The sequence below is a fragment of the Branchiostoma belcheri genome, unplaced genomic scaffold (genome assembly GCF_001625305.1).
Source record: "Branchiostoma belcheri isolate BF01 breed outbred unplaced genomic scaffold, Haploidv18h27 scaffold85, whole genome shotgun sequence".
Lineage (NCBI taxonomy): Eukaryota > Metazoa > Chordata > Leptocardii > Amphioxiformes > Branchiostomatidae > Branchiostoma > Branchiostoma belcheri.
This window is the reverse complement of record NW_017804520.1, coordinates 947714-960830: the sequence shown is the minus strand read 5'-3', so window position 1 is coordinate 960830 and position 13117 is coordinate 947714. Positions and strand designations below refer to the sequence as shown.

The window sequence follows — 13117 nt, the reverse complement described above, 5'->3', positions numbered from 1 at the left end:
CCATTTTAGGCCTACACCTCTCACATACAGTAAGAAAGTACAAATGTATACAGTATATAGGTTACTGAGTACCACATCACCTACAGTTGAATTGTCACCCTGTAGTTGGCATAAGTTGGCTACCCTGATATGTAGCTTATTATGTATGTATACCATTACCTATGTTATCCTGTAGTTGGCTTAGCACAAAAGTTTTGTTACCCTATTTTAGGCATACATGCAGAATAGTTTCCACTGACATATAGTCGAGTCAGTAAAGGATCTATATACAAATACAGTATCCAAAGTATATATACTAGTAACTTGTGTGTTTCGCCAAATGGCGGATATGCCACCTATACAAATACATGCGTATACAGATTTTTCCGCAGCTGTCTGACACTTTTTAGCTTCTAAAACCCAGAACTTCCAGCTCCAGACAGCGAAAGTGGACGTCCTGACAGAGAATGGGGTTGTAGAAAGTGTCACACATCCCGGTGTATCCTCGTTCCAGGTCGGAGCCCAGCTGTATGGCATATCCGTCACTGCATCGACAAAGTAATTTCATATTCCTTTAAAGTTTTACAAACAAAAAGACAAACAGAAGAACATAGTACACAAAAGGTTTGAGTTTGATAAAGGCGGATACTGCCGAGTCCAGTCGTCAGATGGATACTGCCCGGCCAATTTGATACAGCTGTCTTTCGCCAGAAGGATCCTCTCTGGCGAATAGATATTGCCAATTTGATACTCTCTTTTACCACCATAGAATCTGCCTGGAGATTACCATGTAAAAACAAAACAAAAAAAACACCAACACATATCTACTCACCCTCCCCCGATGATTAAGCTGTTGTTGGCTGCTGAGATGAACATGTTCTGGGAGGGTCTGGTTTTTTGTTGCGTCTGTCCGACCCATGGGTACCTCACGGGCACAGGGGCGAAGGAAAACACAAACGTCTCCCCGGTTCCACAGTATCCCCGGACTTTCCTGCTGTCTTCAAAGGTTTCCAGACATTTGATAAATGCACCAAACCTCTGAAAGGAGAGATAATCCCCGTTAGATATAAGAAGACAAACCTATGCCCAAGCCGTGGCCCACTGTATATTGTACTTGTCGAAAAGGGGTTGGAGAATTTCTCAGGGACGATAAAAATGTATATATTTTTAACGGTGTTCAATGCAAAGCCACTTCTAGGCACTGAGCTGGGTGATACCACAGATATATATTTAACTATGCCAGAAGATTATGTACTGTGCATATAGCATCTGTCTTCTCTGTCAAGACCGGTACCTAATTAAAATATCAACCTTAATGAAAGTTCTCCGCTCACAACCACTTTTTCGATGACCGTCTATGTTGATTAACAAGGGTTCACGACCCGCAAACGTATTGTCTGTACACATGTAAGGAATATGATAAAGTGTACGTGTCCTACCTCATCTTTGTCAGTGCGAATTATGAGCGCGAACTCCGAGTAGTTTCTGCACATGTGGTACATGGTCTGGAGGTGGAAGCCGTCCTTGGTTGTGCTGAACAGCGTTGTTGGCCGGTGAAACTTAAACCGTTTAGGTACCCAGGACCGCAACTTGTGTAGCTGTAAAAACGCACAGAAACGTCGAATTAACTCCTATGTAGCTTAGATGATTCGCATATATATATATTAGCATATCTAGCAATGTTAGTATAGTACGTTTACTGAGCATACACGTAGAATCACTATGTATTGTAATAAGATTGTAAGTATATCAATAAGATTTCAATTTATTGTGTAAAATTGAAACGGTCAAGTATATACTAACACACGTGCACCCCTGTCAATGATATATTGGGCTATAGGACGTACTTGTTTTTTGTCCAGCAGATGTGCAGACTTGTCAGCTGGCCGGACTGAGATAGAACGAACGGGACTACGTCTCTTGTGGACGTCATCAGGGTTTTTCAGGACGAAGCTTTTGCTTGCGAAGTTGTACTTCCATTTGCTCTTTTTGCTGTTGTTGTTGATGTCCCCCTTCAAGTGGCTGACAAACTTGCTGTTGACCAGCTTGGCCATTGTCTCTCTCAGATGTTCCCTCACGTCCATTGTTGCGGAGTCCTGAGATGTTAAGATCCAGAATTAATTTGTTATATAGACTGCTTTAGTGAAGTAGATCCCCAGTCACCATTTTTTGTGACCCTGAATGTGTCATTCGAAGTCCCTGAGGGACAATTTGTTTAATGTTCCTTCAATGGCTTCCAGAAAATCGAAGCCCCATCCTTTGCAAAAAATCATTCCTCTCCACTTTTCAGCTATTTGCCCAATTATGGATTATCCAAAACAATTCACAATAATTTAATTCAATATTTTCCCATGCAGTTACATTATATTACATGTTCTTTTCATCATCAAATTCACATGAAGCTCACATTTGTACACCTGGTAGTGTCATTGTCTGAAATATTGACGGTTATAACTAAATACTACTCTCCACATACCTTAGAAAACACAGACAAATCCCAAGGATCGTGTTTTTCAGAATTGGCCTCATGCCTGTTAGCCCAGCTATTTTGAACTTCGCGTCCTTCCTCAACATGTATGATGAGGTCGATGCGGCGCAAGTCGACATTGGGCTTCTCTGTAGACACAACGTGCATAAGAATTGGATTTGTACCTAATGACATTAGGTTGTAAATTCATACGTGTAGTTTCTTAATGCAGTTCGGCAAAGTTCTCAGTCTCATTGTCCACTACATGTATGTCTAGCTATGTCGTTTGTAAAAAAAAGTCAGTAATGACGTGTAAGGAAGGTAATAAATGTATATTGGTATATACAATTTTTCAGCAATAACAAAAACTCGACAAGGCCATTCTACATGTAGGATGTAACGAGAGTACACAAGAGTAACAGAGATTTCAATGTTCCCAATTTGGACACACATAACGTTAATATTTATGTTGGCTATCAAGTGTTGCAACTGATTTTGCGTGGATAGGTTCTGTGCTACACGTATAAGACTCTTACCGTGTTTTTGCGAATCCGCCATGGTGGATTGGTCACTGAGATAGACGTCTTCTTTACCTACAAAGAAGTATTGTTAGCTTGATATGAGTGTACCGCGTAGCCGTACATGATAAAAACTAATCGGATGTGGATCAGTGCAAACTTAACAAAAACCATTTCATGCATGCTTCAGCCGTTCAATCGATAAAATACACAAAAGACGTCCTCCCAGTAATCATGTCTAAACGAGACGGGCTCAACATAATCCTACTAGGCTTCTTACCCCCTCCTGCACACTGTTTGCTTTTATTCTTCATTATGTGTATAATATGTGCGAATAAATAAAACAAGTCAAATGTTGGTTCCAGCAAGTGAAGATTACCAATCAGTAGAAAAGTGAGGGTTTTGAGCAGACAACGCACTTCAGGCGAGTCACTGGCCTGAGAGCGTGCACCATTTCCAATTATCGAAATTGTAATTAAGGGCTCCCATGGTGGAACAGATATCTGCATGTGAGGAGGCAATAATCACATACAACTGTTGGTTCCACCACGTGGAGGTCCGTGATCATTGTAGAAAGCTTAGCAGCTGTGAAACATCTACATCATTTGTAAATATGCTCCCCCTTCTAACCATTACACTTGCGTAAACATGTTGTTCCTAAGAGGACTTTGTTCATATCTAAAAGCATTGGAATAGGCGGCCATATTTAATCGCGCCTGTATAATGACCCCAGAAAAAAAGGTATTAGATACTTTTTAAATAACGTCAGTATGAGAACAAACGTGATGGCGGCTAGAAATCTCTGAGAAATGTCATCTTCACTACAATAAAATCACGGACATAAACTAGCGCTTCGCGAATGAAACTCTTTCACATGTGAGGAATTCTGCCTTGCTCGCTCAAATACTGTTTGACTTTCAGCCGTCATATAGTCGTAGGCTTTGTGAAATCATGATCGTGTCACTCACTACATCACATGCGATCCGGGATTGTGTTTTACAAATGGGCAAGCAAATACAAAATGTACTTCATAGACAGATGAATAGTAACCATGCATATCCCCCACTTAATACTCTAAGGTAATACTGACAAATTCAGATTTCTTATGCGTAACAAAACCTGTTCTTTTATCATACAAAGACACGGGAGGTTTGAACCCGGGTAGCTTGCATGTACATAATATGTAAAATAAATTCTGTTCGCCTACACTGCCTAGTACTCAAATACTCCAGAATCCACCCTGTACAAAGTAGGAAATATGAGAACCTCAGCTCAAACTGTCTAGTCACACCGCAGTTTTCATGGCTATAGCTACTTGTCCGACCAGTTGCTTCGACGACATGTTTTCCTTTTACCTACCATAAACCGTGTGTCTAGATATCCCCATTGTCTAGAATACTTCAACTATCATTATCCTAAGTTTGGTGCATGCTAAGATTGCGTCCTTACCTCTCGTTTGATAAGTCTGGGAGAAACTGTACCTGCACACAAGATAACTAATGAACAGATGCTGTTCTGGTCTGACATCAGTGATTACATTCATTTGTTTATGAAAGGGAGTGATCTGTCTCCATCTTCTTTTGGTACAAAACGTGCGAAACGTGCACGTGGCTTATGTATGACGAATATGTGAGCTGATCGTACGATGGCATATCTGTACAAAAATGTATCTGTACAGCCGATATACATGTATGTGTCATTCAGTGTAACACACCAGCTTTGTTAGTGGGACCACAGTTTGCAAGGCTAACTATCTGCCCGACCATTTCCATCGATCGATGGCATACATGTATATTGGCATTTTGCATATACCTACCATTTACTGCGTCAAAAATTTCTCAATATAAAGGCTTTTCATTGACGTCATCATAATCATGATATGAATCTAGGATGTTGAATCTCAGGTTTTGATTAAGTAGCAGCATGTCTGCATGTTTGCCAGACATACTAACATGGCGTATGTGAAAAGTCTGTATACTGTAAAATACTGCCTGGAATCCATCCGTGAATGCTTTGTCTCCGCTCCGTCCATCCGCTCTGCTTTGTAAAGAATACTTCCATCCTATACTTGTGCTAAGATTGAACACTCATGGCTAGCTTGTACCTACCATTCAACGTGTCAAATATGTACCGACAGAATACTTCGATCCTAAGTTGCTGCTAAGACCAAATCGAAAACACTAGCGTTCTTACCTCTTGTTTTCTAATCCCAGGTCTGGTTTAAAGGAAAACTCTGTCAACTCACTGGCGACCGATCAAGGAATGAAGAAAATCTCGTTGTTTTTCTCGTCCGCTAAGGTATCAAATGGTCTCCGATCTCTGCCCAGAGACGTCAGGGTGTGACAAGATGCGTCACCAGTAACGGTTTGACCACTTCTGCGTAGTCTGTTTTAGACGGATCACTGATTTCAGGCGGTAAACGTAAATCATTCTGGAATGCTAAAAAAAGAGGTTATCTACCCCCTGGGGGTAGTGATTATATGCAAATGTTTGCTTTCTGCAGGTGCCGATCAGCAATTATCTTAAGGCTCAGGGTTGGCACCCACCCGGTCACTGACCTGGGCGTACCATTTGTTTGTTACACAAGGTGGGAAATTAATGTAGAAATGTAATTATTATCAGAATGATTCATAATTATATGACTCATTTTGATCGCGGGATACATGCCCCTGTAGCAATAGAATATCATGTGGTTGTTGTTTTATCTACAACTAAACAGTGTCTTTTAGGACACTGTTTAAAACATATCATCATTGAACTGTATCATAACAGGTGCAAAGGTTTGTGGTTGCAGAACACAGTATTAATGGGCGACCCCGGGGTCTATGACCGGGTGTAGAAAGTAGTGCAGACAAATAACTTGAATCCTGGCTAGAGTGACTTATATGAGAGGTAGCCATGAGTAAACTGCGTTGTGTGGTATAGGAAGGTATCGGCTTGTACACCGTATGAGTTGGATTGTGAAGATTTCCCTGTTCGTGTATAAATGCGCGGCATTACGCAACTGCATCCCAGGGTGATCCGGCTGCAGTTCCGTTGACCTTCGTAGAGGGTCAAATCAAAGTGGTCGTCATGGTGTTAAAAAAACCTAACTTTTTTTGTTTTCCGTTATTTTGTAGATTATACCGTATATTTCAACACATTAGTTGGCCGTGTTTTTCTTGTGAACCCTACTATAATTTTATCGCGTCGAAGTGAGGAACTCGTTGCCACCAACAGTTGGGGCATCATCAATAGAAAGCTTCAAACAACTCCTGCAATTAAATGTACAAAGTTGTGTGTGACAAGCCGTTCGGTGTAATATAGCCAGCTGCCACCGCGCGGCGTGCCTGTGAAGCTGGTGTGTTACGCCGAAGAGCGGTTATACCGGCTATACCGATACAGATATAGGAATCCCCATAGGGCGAATTAGAAAACTGTGTTCTGCCACCTTGTTTGCATGTTGGTTTGAATGTTGACGTATTCACGAGAACCTCAAATCTCAGTTGTTCAGGCCATTGTTGTAAAAATGCCTAACTTAAGTTTGATATTTGATACTTTTAACAACTTGCCATACATTGTAACTGTTACGATTGTTGTGAAATGAACTTTGACTTGACTTTGTAGTATATTTACGTCTGAAATCCTGTTCGCGGCCAGAAGAAGTATGTAAATCTCTCTCGGTGGAAAATCTTACGAGTTCTTTATGAGTTTGTTAACATTCTCATTTGTGTTGTAAGAAATTCAGACACATAGAGAAGCTGTAATATTGAGAGCCCTGATCTTTATTTCAAACCAAATCAAGGTTGATACATGTATTCATATAGGACTTCTGAGTATTAGCAATCTTACTTACTATGTACAAGTACATTACACTCTTTTACCTTTAAGTTGCCAGGAATACCTTTAAGTTGCCAGAAATAAACGAAAAGAAACCGCCGTGCAGCCTTGTTTGTTGTAATAGGATTGACAAGATGAAATACTTCCGGAACAACAGGCAGCATTGGCAATATGTACAAAATACAAAACCATAAGTATGAAAATACATCACAGTATTATATACGGCGACTTACAAGCAGTGTTAATGAACAATTTTGAGTCGTTTTACGGTAATTACAAATGTAGCTAGTTACAGTTTTGAGTTAGCAAAAATCAGTACTGTTTTTGTGGGAAGTCATTGACGCCGACATGTTGGATTATGACGTCATGCCGGCGCCATCTTGTTTGCGCATTTCAATTCTCCACCGAGAAGAGTTAGTCTGTCACGTAAGCCTGCCCGTCCATGCTTCTGCAAATACTGCAATCTAGTTATAAATGTGTTATTATATGTCAGTCCATACCACTGAAGTATAATGTTTTTCCTCGTGTTTCTTCTCCGTTTTCTCCTCCTCCTCCTCCTCCTGCCATTTCGTTAAATAGATTCAATTTTATGATAGATGTTTTCCCCTAATACTGGAAGCCCAAGAGCTCCACGTCCAGACAGCGGAAGTGGCTGCCCTTGCAGAGCGGCGGGTTCTTGAAAGTGTCGGAGGATCCGGAGTAGCCTCCCTCCATGTCACCATCCAGGAATATGGCATCTCTGCCTCTGAAAATAAGAAGAATGTCAAGGTTTTATAGTAATTTCTACCACTCGCAAGAAATGTAAAAATACTGGAAGTGTGTCGTCACCACGTCTGGTGATTACATGTTGGAATTAAAAAAAATGTAAAAATAAGACATTTTAAAGAGCACTACCGACGTTTTTTTTAAACGTTAACTTAAGAAACTTATAGATCAGAGCGTTGTACGAGCACAAAAGAAAAGGCTGCTTCAAAAGAAGATGACGGTATAAAATACCGAAACACGTACCCTCCCCCAATGATGAGCCTGTTGTTGGTAGCTGAGATGACGATGTCCCTGTCGGGCTCGATGTCGTCGCTGCCCTGTCTGCCCGCCCACGGGTACTTCCCTGCCGCCGGGCTGAGGGAGAAGAGGAAGGTCTCCTCCATCCCGAAGCACGACCGCCGTTTGGTCTGTGCTGTAGCCGCTGTGAGCGTGCCGGGGATGTAGGCACCGAATCTCTGTGAGCACGGAACAAATTATGAAGATTAGTCAAAACCTCCTGAAGTTCTGCTGCAGTACCAGTCAAAGTCGCTTGGGGGTACGTAATCGAAGTTGTCTCATTTTCACAGAAACTTAGCAACTGTATCACAATGGATCCATTATGTTGAACACTCACAAACCCACGCGGGGCACCGAAAACATACCCTTCTGGTGAAGGCAACAATTTGTGAGCGAAAGGTACTTAAAAACGTCTAACCCCTCCCCTACCCAGGGAATCACTAGACCCTACATCTGTTTGAGGATTATGTGACGTTATCGTACCTCCTCTCTGTGCGTGCGGATGATGAGCACGAGTTCAGCCTGACCCCTGCACTTCTGGTACATGGTCGCCAGGAGGTGCCCGTCGTCCACGGTACTGAAAAGCGTGACCGGCTTGCAGACCCGGAACCTCTTTGGCAGCCAGCTTCGCAACCGGCGCATCTGTAGAGCATTTAAAACGGCCTCCAGTTTATTTCTGGACTTCCAGTTTAATTTCGAACTAATTCCCATACCTTAGCAACCTTACATCTAATATCGTAATATATAGGTAAAAATGATGTAAGAAATATGTAGCAGCCATCAGGGACCCCTTGTGGATTAACCTAGCTAGTTCTGCAGAATTCTCCAGAATTAAGCACTGAGACACACCGAATAATTAAATAACAACCTACTGCCCATACGGCATCAGAAATGGTACGGAACCTTTACTTTGGTTTTGTTTTGGTAAGTAAAAAGACCACGTTGATTTCGTACATTACCTGTGGTCTGCTGAGCAACTGCGACTCTCTCACAGGGTAGATAGAGACCACCGGAGTTGAGGTGAATTTCTGCATCGCTTTCAGGCTGGCACTGGGGATTTCTGGCGGCTCACTTCCCCTCCTCTGGGCGCCCACTTCTTGGAACCGACCCAAAAGCCAGATGCCTTTCTTCAGAATGTCCCTCATCTGAGTTGATCCGGCACTCTGTGAAGGACAAATGGAAAGGTAATTAGAAAGGTAACATTTGCAAAGCAAATGCATAATGTTTACCTTCGCATATATGGCCTTCTCTGATAATTACCTCCGGGGAAGGAGATATCCTTCCGCGAGGAGGTTTTACTATTGTTCGAAACATTTCTGTCAGCAGCTGTTTCTCGCGATCGGCTGGACGGATTGGTCTGTTGTTCGGTATACGTATTGCTATTGGGCTGCAGATGATGCAGAACGTTTTTGTTTAATTGCATATGTGCTTATGGGCGTCGAAATAAAAGGTTTTTAAGTGCTCCGGACACCCCCGTTATGCTGAAAATGGAATTTACCATGTTGTTAAGGAATGGGGAGGTTGCAGTTTTGGGTCTTAGCATTCAAAAGGGGTCAAACAGAGGGGTGTCTGGTTCCGATAAAAAATTTGGGTGACGGCGGGGGTAATGGCGCGGGTGACGGTGTAGGCTGTCAGACACGTTAATCAACAGTCCATACCAAACCAACCGTCAGTAGCCATCAAACACATACAAACATATTACGCACATAACTTTCATACTACACACAAACAAATAACCTAAACCAATACAATACAAAAAAAACCCGGAGGTTTGAAATCTACGATTTTCCTTGTTCTTACTTAAACACATTCACATATATGGTGACAGGAGTCTAAATCCATCCTACTATAAAATTGCAACATTATGTAACCCAACACCAGTTACCATGGTAACAGACTTGGTTTATAGACGAAGAAGACGAAACAATATGCATATGTTTCCCTTCAGTGCACATAATTAAAAGAACAATGGGTTGTTAACATGTTACGATATGCGCAGTTTGATGATGCTGGAAACCAGATCCCCATTTTGACCTCTTACGATTTTCAAGAAGATAGAAAATTTCAAACATGCAAAATGGACTAAAGAAAATATTAGTAAGCCTGGTACGTGTAGTCTGACCTAGTTTGAAGCTTTGCTATAGACCGATTTCATGCACATATACTGTATTGGTATGGAGTTACAAAGAAGTGTGTATGTGCAACACAAAACATACCGTAGTGCCGTAACTGTGTATGATCTCTCCCTCAGGTCCGACCAGGAAAGACGGGAAAGCTTTGCCTTTTTTCGGCCGCATGGTCATCAAGTCTTCCAAGTATTGAATGGCTCCGTCCATTGTCCCTGTAATTACGCAGAAAAGCTTGTCCAAATTCTAGACGTGTTTTCATACTAGACACAGTCGTTAGAGAAGTATCATCTCATTGTCTGACAAATAAGTTACCAGAGAACATATACTAGTATTTCCCCTCTGTCAAATTCAACATAGGTTTTTACCTTTACTGTTGGTAGAAGGCACGTCTGCTGGGATGTCCAGGGCTTTCTGCAACACAGAGGAAAGACAGCATTCTTATTCACTCTTGACATATCTTGTGCAGTGAAAGTGTTCTCAAACCAGTTTGGCCTTTATGGAGAGCTAATAAATCTTCCTTTTATGGGTAACTGGTTCATTTACCAGGTCATTGGACTGCGACCCTTTCTAGTAGCATGTGTGGCCAAGCTACAACGACTTCCAAGAACTCCCGACCTCTTGGTCCAGACACAGACCAAACGCGATGCCACAATCTGGTGTTTTGCGTTTGTTAATAAACGAAAGACCTTTATTGTAGCTCTTACAAGCTAAAGTACAGGTCATGAATAAACAAGCAATAAAAAATTACAGCAATATCTTACTTAAAACTATATATACTAATGTGAACTACTATTTACAGGTCCAACTTCTTTTCGCTTCTTGAGGAAGTTGTAGATGTATGAACATATGGAGCTAACGATACAAGTTTCATAAGGAATACGAATTTTTCTGTCGTATCTAAAAGTCTAAGCTGGGGAACGTATCTTTTATATAAGTATAGAAGGAAATGACACTCATCCTGATCAGTTTTATCTAAATTACAAAATTGGCAAATCCGTTGATGTTGAGGAATACGGCTATGTCTGCCTGCTTCTATGTGGAGTTTGTGTGAACTAATCTGGAGGTAATCAGTAATGTTGTGATTACTGGTACCGGTGAACAGTACCTTCTCCTTGTCGCCGTTCAGACTCCATTTGACGTGCAGCACCATCCCCTTCGGTACCTCACTGTGACGCCGCATGCCCAGCCCGGAGCTGGGCTTCATGTACAGGTCGTGAATTTTGATGTCCCCTGTTACATTGAAACAGATAGGCTTTAAAGGCACCCAGTGTAGTTTTAGGGCTTAGAAACCAGATTTGCAAAGTCAATTTTCTTGTCACTTATCTACATACAAAGTTGAAACAGCACTGTCCCAATGTATATCATTTAGCAAAAATGCCAAAAATTCTGACGAAAAACGGTTACTGTAAGGACCTGGGTTGATTTTAAGGGTACTACCCAGAAAATAAAGGACTAATCTTGAGGCTTGTTTGAAATGCCTTAAGTATGAAACACTGATTCAAATGTGCTAATGTGGGACAATATGTGTTTATATCATACAGATTGTCTTATTCGGAGTATTCCAGTTTTGCCGTCCTGAAATTGCATTGGATGCCTTTAACGTCTACTAATGTTTATGATTTCATTAAAAACCGATGCCACAATGCATCCAATGATTAGACAGATCGCTCAACAAATGCCATAGATTATTTTATACATTAGAACTAATCGTTTTTGTGTGTTTTGCTGTCTTAAGAATCAGACTTTTACATCTTAAACCTACCAAGAGTTTTCTCGTCCATGGTGGAATCTTGTGTCAAACTTCTTTATTTCCCGAACTGTAGGGAAGAAAATACATTGATTTCATTAATCTTAAACACTGATCAACAGCATAGGAATCAAGTAATGGACAATATGAGGCAAAATTAACTGCTTGGAGCTGTTCATCGGGGTATTTCTGGTTATTGAACACAACGATACAGACAAAAATACAAACATGTAAAGTACAGCATATCAAGTAAACAAAATCTAAGGTAACAATACAATACAAACGCGTGGAATGGATAGGGATCTGTACGAGGTAGAGAGAATGGAAGGCTTGTGGGGCTGTTTAGAGGTTTTGTACCGAAACGACTGACTGTGGAAAAGTTAAGATGTTTGTCTGTAAAAGGCCGGTCATTCACACCAACAAATACCACATGTTGCATCCTACAACAGGTCATTCACCTCTAGCTCTGTAGCTTCAGGGTATTTTTCGTGCTATCAACAAGTTATTTTGGGTCAGAAAAACGTGAGCGGTCAAAACGTGTCAGGTTGACCAGCACAATTGACAAAAAACATGACAACCCCAATTCCCCTTCCCACCTTTACTAGTAGTATCGACAGAGAACGACGATTTTTTTTTACTTCGTTTTCTTTACTAATTGGTCACCACACAACAAGACCTGAGGGCCAATCAAACGTTGCGAACTGCCTGAATAGAACTATAAAAAAACTCGTCTTCATATCTACCTAAGTCAGAAACACTGAAAGTGCTGGTGAGAGTGATGGACATACGACTCCGGAACCTCTGATATAGACTGCGATGACTTAGAATTGAAGTTATCTTGACTTGATAAAGACGGATGTTAAAATTAACGCAGTTGGAGAAGACAATGTGGTTTCTCAGCTGTCTGTGCTGAAGGCATCCTCGCACCACATTCGAACAAACCCACCACAATTGTGGATGAAAGAAAGGAACAAAGATGCAGAAATACTTACATTTTTGTTTACAAACTGTTGTTTTGAGCAGCCAAGAAAAACCGTGCCTGATCACAGAGCGGTTGAAAAATGGTGTGGTCAGGCAGGGTTCGTTTTCGCCTGGGGTGCAAATTATATATGCGTGATTATGGGTCCAGCGAGTCACCATGAGTCACAACCAGGTCAAGCCCAATTAACTTTTTGGGTCACCACGACCTTTTACCTTTAACAGATCCTTGGAGAACAAAGACTTTGTACAGGTTATCGACCTTTCACCAGTTTCATGACACGTGAAGCAAAAGCACGTGTCTACTCAGTTTGGGTTATGCCCATCGCAACTAACTACCTGTTATTAGGCAAGCTTGCCTTGTGGATAGGCTTGCTGATTTCGCATAGTTTAGAAAACAGACGAGGCATCCAACCACTATTACGAAATGGAGACATTT

General features: G+C 41.4%; 2 protein-coding genes across 3 annotated transcripts; both read right to left on the bottom strand.

The window, feature by feature from the left end:
• Positions 1-227: 227 nt before the first annotated feature.
• LOC109487090 (TLD domain-containing protein 2-like) lies at positions 228-5346 on the bottom strand. 2 transcript variants are annotated; one of them, XM_019791061.1, is made up of 7 exons: positions 5158-5346; positions 2983-3039; positions 2456-2595; positions 1827-2075; positions 1419-1577; positions 812-1017; positions 228-524 (listed from the first exon to the last, which is right to left on the bottom strand). In XM_019791061.1, exons 2-7 carry the CDS (start codon positions 3002-3004, stop codon positions 386-388), a joined length of 915 nt encoding a protein of 304 aa, XP_019646620.1. In that variant the 5' UTR covers positions 3005-3039; positions 5158-5346; the 3' UTR covers positions 228-385. The 2 variants fall into 2 exon arrangements, with proteins under 2 accessions (XP_019646620.1, XP_019646621.1); XM_019791062.1 differs by lacking the exon at positions 5158-5346 and adding an exon at positions 4414-4430.
• Positions 5347-6722: 1376 nt separating this feature from the next.
• LOC109487016 (TBC1 domain family member 24-like) lies at positions 6723-11770 on the bottom strand. The gene is made up of 8 exons (XM_019790933.1): positions 11716-11770; positions 11059-11183; positions 10319-10364; positions 10041-10165; positions 8784-8987; positions 8308-8466; positions 7792-8003; positions 6723-7528 (listed from the first exon to the last, which is right to left on the bottom strand). Exons 1-8 carry the CDS (start codon positions 11732-11734, stop codon positions 7390-7392), a joined length of 1029 nt encoding a protein of 342 aa, XP_019646492.1. The 5' UTR covers positions 11735-11770; the 3' UTR covers positions 6723-7389.
• Positions 11771-13117: the final 1347 nt, after the last annotated feature.

Bases quoted from the DNA above. Each gene is read 5' to 3' on its own strand.
- LOC109487016 (XM_019790933.1), bottom strand. The intron at 8,467-8,783 runs GTAATGTACGAA...AATGCTCTACAG, and splicing joins AGTTGCTCAGCAGACCACAG to ATGCGCCGGTTGCGAAGCTG. The intron at 8,004-8,307 runs GTACGATAACGT...CCGTGCTCACAG, and splicing joins TCCGCACGCACAGAGAGGAG to AGATTCGGTGCCTACATCCC.
- LOC109487090 (XM_019791061.1), bottom strand. From the start codon at position 3,004: ATGGCGGATTCGCAAAAACACG. The intron at 2,596-2,982 runs GTAAGAGTCTTA...TTGTGTCTACAG, and splicing joins GGCGGATTCGCAAAAACACG to AGAAGCCCAATGTCGACTTG. The intron at 1,018-1,418 runs GTAGGACACGTA...CTCTCCTTTCAG, and splicing joins TTCGCACTGACAAAGATGAG to AGGTTTGGTGCATTTATCAA.